This window comes from Rhinolophus ferrumequinum, chromosome 8, assembly GCF_004115265.2.
Source record: "Rhinolophus ferrumequinum isolate MPI-CBG mRhiFer1 chromosome 8, mRhiFer1_v1.p, whole genome shotgun sequence".
NCBI lineage: Eukaryota > Metazoa > Chordata > Mammalia > Chiroptera > Rhinolophidae > Rhinolophus > Rhinolophus ferrumequinum.
The window spans coordinates 54550520-54565449 of record NC_046291.1 but is presented as its reverse complement, the minus strand read 5'-3'; the positions used below and the strand labels follow the sequence as shown (position 1 = coordinate 54565449).

Here is a 14930-nt window from a genome sequence, read left to right as displayed (position 1 = left end):
AACATGCACAAGTATATCATTCAAAGGACTACTTATTAAAAATAAAAAATGGAATAAATATAAAAGTTAAATGCTTGACGAGGGTAATAATGATGGATAGAAATACATAGGCGACTTCACAGTTTGAAAAACTTTTCACACTCACTGTCTCACTTAATCAGCATAACTACCTAATGTGCCCACTTTGCATATAAGAAAACTGATCCAGAACAATTGAGTACGTTGTACTGAATTTCCCAGGTAGTAAATGGCAGACTTGGGATTGAAACTGAGGTCTTCTAACCCCAAAATCTCACTCTTCCCACTTCATCTCACAATGCTGAGATTATTGAAAAATTGCTTAGGAAACATTTGCCCAGACCCCTAGGGAACACATGAAGCATCAAAATGTCTCTAACATTTCAAAACAACTACCAATTTGATCATTTTAAAGAAGCAGCCCAAAACTGAGGCTGAAACATGTCAAATCTTTCTAATGTTGGTAAGATCCTGACCAGGGTTATTAGAAACTAGTAAATGATTACCTAAGAAGCTTAAATGCAAAGTTGCTGTCTAATATAACTGTAACCTAGACCCCTCTTTTCATTTCTCGTCCTCCTTAACCTCTGTAGTATTGGTACTACCGACTCACTGACACACTGGAAACACTTCATAAATGCTTTTGTGGAACACCACAATGCTGACAATGTTTAAAAACTCCTTAAGATCACAAAGTTAATAGTGTATGATATAACCATTTGAATTATGCTAACAAAGGCTCCATCAGACTCATTTCCACCATGGTAGAACAGGGCTTCAAAATTAGTACCTTTTCAGTTGTTCTATATCATACAGTCAACTGTGAGAATCCCTTTCCTTTGAATTCAACCAACTTTTGTAAGCACCCTCGACTTTCTACATACCTTGTTCTAACTACCAGAACTTAACAGAAACCCCAAAGCCAATACAGCGGTACCTCAGTTTTTGAACATAATCCGTTCTGGAAGACCATTCGCGTTCTGAAATGTTCAAAAACCGTGGCATGTTTTCCCCATAGAAAGTAATGCAAAATGGATTAATCCATCCAGACCTTTAAAATCAACCCCTAAAACTGCAAATTTAGCATGAATTTTACTATCTAATGATAGATCCATAAAATTCATGGCATTCGTAAACCGAAATGTTCGTCAACAGAGACATTCGAAAACTGAGGTACCACTGTGCTTCGAGTCACACAGGAAACAGACCTAGGCTCCCGATATCATTATTAAAACTGATTTAAAAATGTAATTAAACATTATTTAAAAGTGGACAATGTTTTTAGAATGCCTGCTTAGAGAACATGGACACTGATTCACCATGACCTAATAATTACCTTGAATAAGATTAAAAACCTAGTCACGTAGCAGCCTACACTATGAAACCCAGAGATCTTCAGGAATTTGCTTTGATGGGCCAAGATTTTGACAAATGGACCTGAGGGTATGGTCTTTGGGAGTTGGAGCACTGTAATGACATAAGTTCTAGACCAAGTTAGCATATGGTGAACGGTCGCATTACTCTATCATATGATTCCTCTTAGGCCTGGGATAGGTGACCCATCCAACTTTTTAAGCTTCACCAAGATTATATTTTCAACATATTTTGCCTCATCTGATAAGTCAGGATCAACAGAAAAGGACTCTAGAAAATTCCTCACCAGCCAGGCTGGGGACATTCAAGGGACAGGTATACAAACATGGTTAAGTGGAAAATAAGGAGGCTTGGGTTGATTTTAGCTCTAGTGAAAACCATAAGCCCTTAGGCAAGACACTTAACTCACATTCCCTTTCACTCCCTTCAGTCCCCTCCCTTCCCTCTGGGGTTTAGTTGCTTCCCTATAAAATAATGCAATTAGACCAGTTGATATGTAAGGTTTCCTCCAGCTATAAAAGTGTAAGTTTCTATTAAAACAGGACAGCCACATGATTGAAGGGAGTTTAAGCCTTTATAGAAACCCTATAAAGACAGGCAAGGAAGAACTTCAAGCAGAGAAAGAGAAGCCAATTGCTGTGAAATAAAAGCAGCAGTGAGGTATCAGAGATGTGATAAAACCAAAATGTTGCATGTTTGTTATCGGTCTCACATTCTTTTAAACATAAACTTCGCTGGAAGCTGGAATTGTCATAAAAGCTGATATTTACTATAAAGGGCATAACCAACCTTTTATTAGATGAAAGGATATAACTTTGTTAAAGATCAATACCATTTTCTCAAAAAACTTCAAATCACATCCTTGGATTTGGGAATTCCTCAAATGAAATATTAGTGAAAAATGCTTAAAGACTTTCCTATGTGCATTTGGAAACTGGAAATATGAATAGTGAGCAAAAGAATGTTACTTTAAGTGTTGTTCAATAGAATAAATAAATATTTGTTAGTTTATGATCATTGTCTATATGCCTTACACCATGTTAAGCACTTTTATCTCTGTATGTTGATAAAAACACCACAGAATCAATTATCTTATTATCATATCAATTTTGCAGAGAAGCAACCTGATCAATGCAAAGTGAAATGACTTCCCCAAAATCACACAGCTAGAAAGTGGCAAAGCCATTGCTGGGTTCAGGCTTTGCAAAACTTTTCTTAAAAAGGCGTTATACAAAATATGAGGAAAATGCAAATAATTTTTATCTACAGATGTGCTATGATTATTTAAAAAGACAAAGCATAAAGCACTCAGAGTTCTTTTCTAATGATACAAAGTTTGCAATAAGATCTTACCTAAAATGTGGTGCTAAAATAAGGGCATTTACAAAGTCATCCTACTTTTCTTTATCAGATAAGTCAGAATCAAAAACAAGAATCTAAAAATCTTAACCTTCCAGGCTGAGGACATTCAGAGAACAAGTACGTAAAAATGGTAAAGAAGGAAGACTGGGAGTGACGATACTTGGGTTTAGGTCATAGAAATGTGAAAAGAATTTCTGAAAAAAAAATGTCTACAGTTAGGGAGCAGCAGGTGGATTTTACCTCATGTGGCAAAGACTTGCAAAATGCCCCTCAGCTTCTTTAATAACCTCACACATGGGTAGTAACTTAAGGAGCATAATATTTTTCATACAAAACAAAAGAAACAGAAAAACAGAGAGAGCCACATACTTTAGTAGTTAAATTATAGCCTCCGGAGTCAGAATTTCTTGGATTGCCTCACAGCTCTGCCATTTCCTAGCAGTGTGACCTTGGGCAAGTTACTTAATTGCTCTGTGCCTCCATTTCCCCTCTATAAAATAGAGAGAGTAAAAGTACCTACTTTAAAGGAGTCTTAGGAAGATTAGATGAGTCAATAAGTATAATACTTAGAACAAGACCTGCCACACATATAAGTGTATATGTTACTATTACTATACATATTATTATGTTATATATTATTATTATTATAGAATAAAAGACGGATGGATTTAAACTACCAAGAAGAGTAAGTATAGGTTATTTGGCGGCTAAACCACCAATCTAGGGGAGAGAACATCTGTTTTAGTTGTATGGGGACAACCCAGATGTATCCCAGATGAATCCGGATAAGATTTCCTTTTGCCAGGCAATAACAGGAACATATAGTAAATCCTATCCCTATATTTAGGACATGAGATATATATAACCCTAAACGCTGAGGCAAACCCTCCACAATAATAATAAATCCTCTTTCTGTGTAACCAACACTGAGAAAAGGTGTTCAAAGTAAGAATTATTAACAGCTCCCCCTGCTTCTCCTCCCTTTCCAAAGATTTTTACAAGACCAGTGGGATTTGTTGGCGTTTCCAAACTTCTTCCCAGGAAGTCTGAAATGGGTACTGCTAGGAGTTGCTGTATAATTACTTAGTTGATTCCCTCTAAGGAGCTTACGCTAAGAATTGAGGAAAGAAAGCAGATTAACCATTTGAATACATGCCGCGGCCCATGCACAAGCCCTCCCCTCTCTCCGCCATAAATGGGGGTTTCTACAGTCCTCACCCGTCAACCCCAATATGTGATCCAGGAAAATCAATGTATTGCTTTGACTAATCCTACAACAATAGGGGTTTCGTTTTATTGTAGGGCAATTAAGTTGTCCGACGTAAGGAACAGGAGGGAGGGTAGTACTCTCCCATCCCCACAGACAGATTAGTCCCCGTGGAGGCAGTAGCGTTCTCTGTCTGTCTGGTGGTGGGTCACACGCGGCTCCCGGCTGCTACCTAGCAACGCAAAGCCGGGGAGAGACCTCGCGGGTTCCCCTGCCTCCTCCTCTTCACACTTCCCATTCATCCCTAGTGTTTCTTCCTTTCTTTCTCTCTCTTTCTCTTTCTCTCTTTCTCTCTCTCCTTCTCCCTCTCCCTCTCCCTCTCCCTCTCCCTCTCTCTCTCCCTCCTTCTCTCCTTCCTCTTCCTCCTCCTCCTCCTCCCCCCCCTGCTCCTCTCACTCTCTCTCCCCCTCCCGTTCCCTCCCTCGCTCTCCTTCTCCCTCTCCCTCCCTCCCCGCTGCGCTCTCGGTCCTCAAGCTCTCTCTCCCCTCCTTTTCTTCCTTACCCTCTCTACTTGCTGTATTCTGTCCTCTTCCCCCTTACAGTTTTTATTCTCTCCACTTCTTCCTCCCTCTTTCTCTGCCTCTGTTTCTGTAAAAACGTAAACTCTCCAACAACCTGAGAGAAGTTCGAAGTGTTTCATACCAGAAACTTTCTCCATTCGAGCGCTCAAAACTCTGGCCGCGCAGACGCGCCCCATTCATCAACACAAAAGCCCCCACCACCCGGATGGAAAGGAAAACCTTTCAAGAAAATGCTAGAGTATATCAGCCGCTCTCTCAGCCAATCCCACTTCCCAGCCTTATCTTGGCTCGCAAGTGATCTGTATCAAGATGCGGTCTCTTGGGGGTCACCGCGGGACCAAGTTTCGCTGGTGGAAAGAGGCGGGGGTGCTTTAGCCCGCAGCCTGGGCGAGCAAAGGGATCTCCCCCGCGGGGCGCTGCAGGTGGAAAACTGAGCAAGGAGCAGCGCGGAGGACCGCTCAACCCTGGAGAGCATAAACAGGGGCAGGGGGGAGCACAGGCTGCGCACTCATAGGGGAGACCTTCATTCTCAGGGTTCCAACCGCAAAGTGCTTTCCAGAAGGGTCGGTACAAACTCGCGTGGTAACAAAGACGGGGTCCCCGTGGGGTGCGCTGTCACCAAAACCGGCGGGGCTGCTTTCTCAAGTTTGCGGCTGCTCAGTTCCCGGGCGGGCAAAGGAGGGGCGCTCCTGCTTGCCTCTCACTGGGCAACCTGAGCGCCCCCGGGGGAGCCGCTCCGGCGCCGCCGCCCGCCCTGGCCCAGGCCCGGCCTCGCTCTGCTCGGCCCGCCTGCGGACTCGACCCTGTCACCGCTGGTGAAGTCCCGCGCTCCGCGCGGAGCTCAGCCGGGAAGGAGCTTACCTTGGCCACTGGCCGGCGCCAGGCAGGCAGCGAAAGCCAGCAGCAGCGTGCACGCCACTGCCACCACCCTGCGCTCCATCCCGCCGACGGCCGAGGGCTCCGGCCTCGCCGTTCCTTCCCTGGGAGGTGGGCGCGCGCCGCACACAGCAGCAGCAGCAGGAGCAGCAGCAGCAGCAGCGCGTCAGCTCGCGAGCGCTCAGTTAGCCCCGCGCCTCGGCGGGCTCCTACTAGCAGGAAGCTGGCCCGCCCGAGGCGTCCCGTTTTTCTACCCGCGCCAGTCCCCACCCTCCAGACAGTGCATAAAGCCCTTTAGACCCGACCGCCCCGGAACTAGCATGCGGGAATCCAGCGGGGAAGGCCCCCTGCCGCCCGGCCCGCCCCCTGCATTTTGCCGCTGAGAGGAGTGGGGACTCGAACGCGCGCTCACACGTGCACACTCCACACGTACTCACTCATACATAGCTTCACACAATCGCACACACTTCTCACTGTCACGCAAACGGACACACGCAGTTCACACACGCGCGTACATACACTCCTCTGTCACACACACGTGTGCGCGCACTCCACACTCAAAAACTGACACACGTGCACGCAGACTTCACAGCTACATACTCTTCATTCAGACGCGCTCACACGCCTCACAGTCACACACTCACATGCGAACACGTACACTGATGCACACACGCAGCTGCCCTAGCCTCTCCGCAGGATTTGCCTCCGCACAGAAGTCGGGTAGGCAGTCCACGGGGAAATGTGCCACCGACACAGTCTTTTAAAAGGGAGAAAAATAAGAGAAGGAAGCGAAGGAAGGAGGAAAGGGAAGGAGTTAAGAGCCTGCTGGAGAGATTTGTGATCATTCTCCAGTCTGCAATCCCTAGGCTCCCCCCGACACCCCGAGAGTTGAGGCGCGGAGATGGAGTGCCCTGTGGTTTTACGTTGTGGAGGGGGTTGACTCCATGTTGGGGAGGAGGTTGGATCCTTGTTTAGCTTTTCTTAAGCACCATATCTGCAGGTGTCACGGCCAGATCGCACTTCTTACAATTCTGTTCATTTCGAAGTAAAATTGCAAAGAATGAACGTCTTCTCGATCGTGCGGGTGCCCCTTTAAACGAGGAAGAAACGTTAAGGGGTTCAGAGAACTCCGCCGCTCCCTTCTTTGGTGCAGCGGTAAGTCTGGCTGACCCGGGACCAGCCCCCAAGAGCACTGCAAGTGACCCTTACACTCCCCGCCAGAGCGTCGTCCTCAGCCGGTCCGTGACACCAGAGCTGACAGAAAGAAAGGGGGGGTTGGTGCACAACCTACTCCCTGGCCCTGGGAGCCCTGTGTGAGGAAGGGATGCTTCCAGACCTGAGGTCGCCCCCAAAATCTCCTGCCCCTGTTCCAGGACGAACTTTGCATTGGGGCCCCAGGCTCCGAGTCCGGGTCCAGACTCAGGAGCCCTGTCTTCCAGAGGCGGTAACCATGCAGGCGGCAGCCCTTTCCGCGAAGCCCCGGCGCAGGGTCCCTCCGCCTCGCCCTCCCCAGGGGCGAGAACCTGCCAGTTAATGCCACCCCCTCCTCTCCAGAGCACGGATCGTCTGGGGCTCTGCTGATCCTCAGCAGTCGGGATCGCGTACCCTCCGTGGGTCTTAGAGGTTTATGAAACTTTGCGGAAGTGGGGGTGGGGGGTGACAGGTATTACTTTTGAGACAAAAAGAGAGGGAGAAATAGACGCAGAAAGAGAAAACTAAGCCTTAAGGAGTAGGGTGTGAGAAAGGGCGGGAGAGATTTCGTGGGTTTCTTTTCGAGATTTCTGAATGTGGAAATCCAGAGTTCTCTGCTCTGGCCAGTCACCGGAACGCTATTTGCCTTACTGCCGCGCGGGGGATGAGGCAGGATTGGGGACCTGAGGGGTTGGTGGGAGCCGGCAAATGAGGAGGATGAGCCCGGTGGGAGGAGGGAAGCTGCGAGGGGGCAAGAAGCTGAGCTTTAGTCTTGGCTGATTTATGCCGGTTCCGGGCGGCCGGGGCGATGGTACGAGACCGCGCGGAGGTCAGGCCAATCCGACGCCCGCCGGGGCCGCTGCGTAGTCAATGAGCGTCCCCGCACCCGCGCGTTGCAAAGAACAGCCGAGGGCGCTGGGGAGGCGCGCGCCGGGGCCCGCGGGCAGGCTGGGGGACTGCATGCGCGGGAGGAGGGTCGCTCCTAGTACACGCGTGGGCGCGAGAGGGTGAAAGTGAGTGTATGTGTGCGCACGCGTGTGTGTCCTTTCACTAGAGCAGCCGAGGCTCCAAACATTCCTTTCTGCACTAAAGGGTTTTCTTCCTCATTGTTGTCTTTGTGCTCCTGTGTTGCCAACTTACTGGAATTCCTGACGTGGTTGCACAGCAGGGCTCAGGCTGATCGTAGGAGCCAGCTGCGTTTGTGTACAGGCCGACCCCGCCGGTAATCCCAGAATAACGCCGGAGAAGGGGGGGTGGGGGGAAATGGAGGGAGAACGGGAGGGAGGAGAGCAGATAAAGATTGGGGATAAGGGACGACTAACAGCACGGTCCATCATTTCCAACACTGTGTATGTAAACTCACGTTCATACCCTCTTCCGCTAAAAAAAAAAAAAAAAAAAAAAAAAAAACATAACTTTCTCAATGCAACCCAAACTCGTGCAGCTTTTGCAGCCCGCACTATGTACGTGTTTATCTCCGGCATCTAGACCGGAGAGTGCTAGATTTGGAGGGTTAAATCTAAGCACCAGGCTCTGGGAAAGCCCAGGTTATTGCATTTGTGATTCAAGTCAGCATTGTTTCTATATCATGCAAAAGTGTAGTATCTTTCTTTTCTACATTGCTGTATACATATATTTACATGAGACTTTACAGAGTGGTTAACCAAAAGAGGTGATGAAAGTGAGAAAAATGAAATTTATCCTAGTAAATTCATGTCAATTAACTTCCTTGGTATACTTTTGACTTGTCTGTATTATTTTACTGATGCGTCTCAACACCAAATTACTGGAAATATTGTGAGCATTTTTTTTCCCTGTCCTGAACCAATTTCTGATTTTTGCAAAGGGCAAGAAGTTGTAAAATCTCCTTGAGTAAAATCCAACTTCAGGTTGCTATTAATTCAACCCAGATTGACCTCCTGAGCGCCAGAGAGCCAACTGCCCACTGAACGGCTCCAATCCAATGTTCCTAAAACCACAAATTCAACATGATGGAGCCTGAATTCAAAACCTTCAGTGTTCCTTATCTCAGTAAGAGGCACCATCATCTGCCCCAGAGGCCAAGGCTTTAACCAGTCATTCTTGACTCCGCCCTCTTTTCCCCACCCCCACATGCAATCAATCATGAAATTCTGTTAACTCAAGTTCCTCGATCTACTTCTCTTTCTCCAACCCACCCACTTCTCTCAACCTCACCGCCAGTAGCCACAAACCTCTCATCTGAATTATGGCAAGAGCCTTATAAAGGCCTGCTTGCCCATGTTGCCCCGGCCCATCTAGCCATCTATTTTCCATTTTGCAAGCAGACAATACAAAGTGCTATTTCCAACAGATGAGTGCTTTCACACTAAAGTCATTACCCATTAGAGGGTTCTGAAATCAATTTAGTAGGTCAGACAGAATAATTTTCAAACGAAATAAAACAGAATAGGAACTAAAATAACCTTCATATAGAAAGGCTATGTATTGTTTTACTAAACTCTTTTTTCAGATATATATACAGTGTAGCACCATGTAAAATATGTTTCTTATTATACATCTCAGTCGAAAATATTTTGAAGTATCTCTCCACAAATTACTTATTTTAAAAAAGTAAACAGTAATTTTAAGTGGAGAAACTGACATGTTTTAAAACTGACATGTTTTAATAGGTTTTATTATTATTTAGGTATGGTAAGGTCAACAGATCAGGAGAGGACTGCCAATGAAAAGATAGTTTCTTATACTCACAGATCCTAGGAGAGGGAATATAGATCATACCTTTGGGGGCCACCCAGGGAACCACCAAAGTCTTCACTCTGAGAGGGACAGTAGGGGTGGGGGGAACTATGGGCAAGCACCTCTACTGTGGTTTCCAAGGGAAGGAGCAGGTAGGCAGGGTAAGCAGGGTTAGGACTGGCTAGTTAGTATTTGAAAAGCACTCCCAAGGGAGACAACAGGGGAGGCAGGAGGTCAAGGCAAGGTGACAAGGCATACTGTCAGCTTGCCCAAAACAAGGTGTGTCCAGCATAAGCATGCAGGGCAGGTGTTAGGGCATCAAGATTTCAGGAATGTGGTAAACACAACATATACCCCATGGTATTACTGACAAAAATGTATAACCTGAATCTAATCATGAGAATGCATTAGACAAACATAAACTGAGGATCATTCTTTAAATAACCAACCTGTATTCATCTAAAAATGACCAGGTCATGAAAGACAAAGGAAGGCTCAGAAACTTTTCACAGATAAGACAATTAAATGCAACACATGGTATTGGGTTGGACTTGGACTGGGGAATAAGTAATTCTAAAGGTATTATTGAGAAAGTCAGTGGCATTTCAACATGGACTGATTGGATAATAGTATCATACACGTTAAAATTGTCTGATACTGGTTATAAAAGAGAATGTCCTTGTTTTAGGAAATATACCGTGAAGTACTTAGGGGTTCATGATTTTGCAACTTACTCTCAAATAATTCAGAAAAAAAAGTGTGTGTGTGTGTGTGTGTGTGTGTGTGTGTTTTAGGAAGAGAGAAAGGAAATGGGCAAGAGTATGTGGGAGTTTTTTGCACTATTCTTGCAACTTTTCCGTGAGCTTGAAATTAAATTAAAATAAAATGATTTTTTTTTTTAAGTTTGAGAAATTTTGCATTAACTCGTAAGTTCCACAATGGATTGTTCCTTTCTTTGCTCCTATTATTCCCTCTGTCTAGAACACTCTTTCCTTCCCATTCCTCCCCTTCCTCTGGTTAATTTTCCAGTCTCATCTAAAATATCTCCTCTTCTTCCAGGAAGCTTTCTGTAAACTCCCCATACTGACTTAGAAAGAACGTCTTCTTTTTTTTTTTCTTTTAATGTAATTGTAATGTTTTATTTGTTACAAGTCTACTTAACAAACAGTTATTTCTACTCTATAGCATTCACAGAGAAATGGTTTCTCTCTCTTTCCCTCTTTCTCACACCTACAGATACATTTTTTTATTTCACTAATGTTTTATCAGATTTGAGTAATTGTTCAAAATTACATTATTACATAATATGTTTCTGAAAGCAGCAAGCAGAAAAGATGGTTAGTACCTGTTAACCTAAAAACAAATGAAATATGACAGTGGTCCATATTTCAGGGCCTAAGGAACATGTCCCACCGAGCACTCAGTCAGCAGCCAGCCTCAGGGCCCACTCATAATGCTGCAGGACTTTATCCAATTTGTATACGAACCCAAAGATGTTCAAGCTTTCTATATAAAAAGTATTTCTTCAAAGTTTCTTTAAAGCCAATTTCTCTAAAGAAATTATACTTTTATCCTTTAAAAGTGATGCCTTTTCTATTTTTACTGCTTTTAAATAATGGATAATTGCATCAACTTCCTATTTCCTTTGAAATTCCTAAAATTGGCCATAGTAGAAATATAGCTCTTACAATTTTTCTTCAAGAGATTTCATGCATAACACTTTTTGATAAGCGTCTTCACATTTTCTGCAATTGCCTGTTTCTATGTACATATCTGCCAGGCTTATGTAAGCAAGGTCAAATGTGGGCTTTTTTTCCAGAGCAAATTCAAAATGAGATATGGCTAATCTTGTCATTCTGTCATTTTTCTCTATCCTGTCCTTTAGATTGCCAATTTGTAGCTTTCTTTATTTGAAAAACTTGTGTTCTAAAGCAAAGCCGTATCTGGTGATGCAGGAAGGCAGAGGAGGGTGTTGCCTGCAAGGCCATTTTTAAGAGCTGAAGAGCTTTATTCAAAGAGCCTTTTCTTTGGTAAACCTTGGCTGCGTATCGAAAGACGTAGGTCTGCAAGGACATGTTGTTCAGTGCTTCTTCAATGTACTTTTGCCCTTCAGCTTCTTGTCCTACATCTAGAAGCTTCAAGGAGAGGAGAGTCTTAATATGTGCATCTTTCAGATTTCACTGGATGCCTAGGGGGTGCGAGACAATGTCTCACTAATCTGTGATGCTTTGTTAAAGCTGTCCAGGTGATAGGTGGTGATTGCATACCCAGGGCTGAATTCAGGGTACGCGGGGTCCACTTCCAGAACATTTTCCAAGCAGGCCCTGGCCCATTCATAATTCTTCCCTCCACATTTCAGCAGGGCCCATCCTTCCTCACAGTCCACGTCAGAACACTCCATTCTCTAGCAGGAGGGACTGCAAACTTCTTGCAAATGTTCTCCACCGTGTCCAGGTAAATCTGGACTTCTGCCAGTCTTCCAAGATAGCAATACAGCCAGGGATACCGTGTTTCCCCGAAAATAAGACCTACCTGGAAAATAAGCCCTAGCACGATATTTCAGGATGACATCCCCTGAACATACGCCTTAATGCGTCTTTTGGAGCAAAAATTAATATAAGACCTGGTCTGATTTTTGGGGAAACACGGTAGTTGCCCCCAGGTAACCAGCCTTCTCCATCCGAATGGTTGGAATGTTCTTGGATTAAGTCTTCAGCTTCTTTCAAGCTCTCCAGGGTTTCCTCATTCTGGCCTTTCAGGTGTTTCATGTAGGCCAGTAGGTTGTGTATTCTCACATTGTATTTGATGTGTAGGAACGCGATCTCATTGAAAACCCTGCTTTCTAAATCAGGCAGTTCAGTCATCAACTAGCAACTCCTATGTAAAGTGACATCTCAACTGCTTCAGCCTATCTTTGACCTGATCTTCATCAGCATTCTTACTCACAGCTGCTATGAACTAGGTAGCAGTTCCGCAATGTTTTGTTTAGCTGGATGGGCTCCTCTGAAATCTGGCCAGCAGGGGGCCCTGCTATATTCCCTCATTGCTCTCTTTATTTCCCTCAGCCCAGCTCTGGTCACACTTGTTTTCCCATGGCCCCCGCAAAGCTTCTCCCTCTATAGCCAGAATAATTTGGGGGCAGTCATGCTGACCATATCAATCACTTGGTCACAACACTCCAATAGTTTTCCCATTATTCCTGGAATAAAATTCAAACATTTTAGCATGGTCTACGAGCTCTTGCTTATGGTCGCTGGCCATCTTTTGAACATTAAATGACAGTCCGGCCATACTGGCTTCCACTTCCTTCCACATACTATTTGCCCAGCTTTGAGGATGAGATTAGAGGAGAGATAAACTGAGTTCATAGAGCTGCCTAAATTCCTGACCAGGCTCTAGGTCTAGTTCCTAACCTAGCATATCCTAATAGTAATCCTCCTTGCTTGAGCAAGCTTGAGTGGATCTCTGCCCCTTGCAAAACAGAGCCAGACTGAAACTATCAAAAAAGTGCCAAAAGACATCAAGGTAGCTCACTCCCAGACAGCCTCAGTATGCTTCTGATGTAATAATAACAGTAATTCACAAGGGAAGAACATTATATTTATGACCCACCCGCTCCCTCACCCCCACCCCTATTTTTACAACTTTTGACTTGCCAGTCTCGGCACCAGGTCCTGAGCCAGAAGTCAGCTGTCTATTCCTGGTGCATAACCCAGGCCAAAAAATCCCCAGCAAGACCTAAAGGGACAACCAGTGCAGCAGCCATGTTGTCCAAACCAAAAATGGAGAATAATGTGACAACAGAATCCTCCTCACGTACAAATGTAGTCACATGAAAAGTCTTGGCAGAGGTTTAAAGAAACAACAGGGAATCTCACAAGTTTCATTGATTTTTTAAAAAGTTCAATAAAATTGGGACTTTCCTAAAAAATTTTAGGACGTAAAGACATGATTGCAGGAAGCCCTGAGAATCAGGTGGGCCTAAGGGAGGCACAAACGTTCCGATCAAGTCAGTACCACAAGCACCGGAGCCAAGAACCTGTGCAGGGTTACTTCCCAGTGTGTTGTGAGGAAGGGGTCAGAGTGGTTAGCCTCACAGCTTTTAAATTCCTCTCTTTTAGCAGCAATTTCTACAGGCAAAGGTAGTGAAAACATCTGCCTTGATAATGGCTCTTGAGAGCAAGATCAATACAATTCCATCAGTCCCACGGTCCATCTCTTATTTCAGGAATTGTGAAAGGGCTGAAGGTTGTAGAAATGTGAGGAGTAGAATATGAGTGAAGAAAAAGCCTATATAAAGTTAGAATCCATATATGATCCTTCAGGTGAAATCAGCTACTAAGACCACTATCTCAGTATCACCATTACATGTAAATCTAGTCTTCAATGTCCAAAGGCTGAGGGGCCTGCACCAGCATTTAACCAGCTCCCTATCAAAAGAGCTGAGTCTGTCCTGTTCACCACCAAATCCCCAGAACCTAGCACACAACCTGATACATGGCAGGCCCTCGATAAATGTTCAGTGAATTGATTGATTAATTAATTAATTGATTAATGAAATAAAACCGCATAAAGTCTGCATTTGGTTACTGGCATTTCACCCAAATCAGACCTTACAAGATGCAGCTTCTTCTGAAGCGATCTTGAGATCTCATATGCTATGGGAAGCATCTTCAGGGTATTTCAGAGTTTTAACTTCTCAGTAGGACTTGCTTTTAGGGCCTACCATTAACTTGGCAATCTGAGTTTTTAAAGGATCAGTATTTCTCTAATGTTCCATGGGGACATTTGGCAATATTTGGAGACCTTTTTGGTTGTTGCAACTGGTGGGTTCTACGTTCATCTCATTAGGTAGAGAACAGGGATGCTAGTAAATATCCTACAATGAACAAGACAACCCCCCACCACAAAGAATTATCTGCCATCAAATTTCACTAGTTTAAGGTCAGCAAACCCTGATATAGCGCAATCAAATGGTTTGTGACAACAAAATCTTTACACTGGATTTTAGACCGTTAGATCAAGAACGGAATAATAAAGTTTGTTTAAAAACCACTTCTGCTAATTTCATCTTCCTAATAACTGGACAATCCAGTGGACAAAGGACTATAATTCCATAGATCAGAGTTCAGTCAAGAGAAGAAGATGGGGTATGCCAAGAAACATTTCAAAATGGAGAAGCTGCATATCAGTTCGCATGCTTCAGTGATGTTTCAGCAAATGAAAACTAAGCAAGAAGAGTACTTCTTTCCCCTCTTCTCTCTGGTTGACCAACTGCTATTTTTCCCTCAAGCCTCAGGTCAAATGTTTTCTCTTTTGTGGTAAAATCCTCTCCACCTTTCCCAGAGGCCTCTTTCTTTTCTAATTCCTCCCCACCAAACACTTACCGTCATTCGGATTCTTGCCACATAGTATAAATTCTTTGATTACACTCATATCTCTTCCAACAAACTGTTCTCTTTGAAATCTTTTTAAATAAACTTTTTAACTGTAAAATAGATTTACATAAAAATTTCAAAGTACGGAGAGCTCCCATATATCCCACACACATTTTATCATATTATTAACCACTTACATTAGTATGCTAGATTGGCAACAATTAA

The 14930-nt window shown here is 44.3% G+C and overlaps 1 protein-coding gene and 1 pseudogene across 1 annotated transcript in view; both read right to left on the bottom strand.

Annotated features, from left to right (window-relative positions):
* The window catches only part of LRP2 (LDL receptor related protein 2), a 197293-nt gene extending 190694 nt beyond the window's left edge, over nt 1–6599 (bottom strand). Inside the window, exon 1 of the mRNA XM_033112329.1 lies at nt 5404–6599. Within this exon, the coding sequence (XP_032968220.1) occupies nt 5404–5482 (79 nt within the window). The 5' untranslated portion in view covers nt 5483–6599. The remainder of the gene's footprint in view (nt 1–5403) is intronic.
* A 4148-nt stretch (nt 6600–10747) lies between these two features.
* LOC117025556 (interferon-induced protein with tetratricopeptide repeats 1-like) lies at nt 10748–14720 on the bottom strand (annotated as a pseudogene).
* Between the last annotated feature and the right edge of the window lie 210 nt (nt 14721–14930).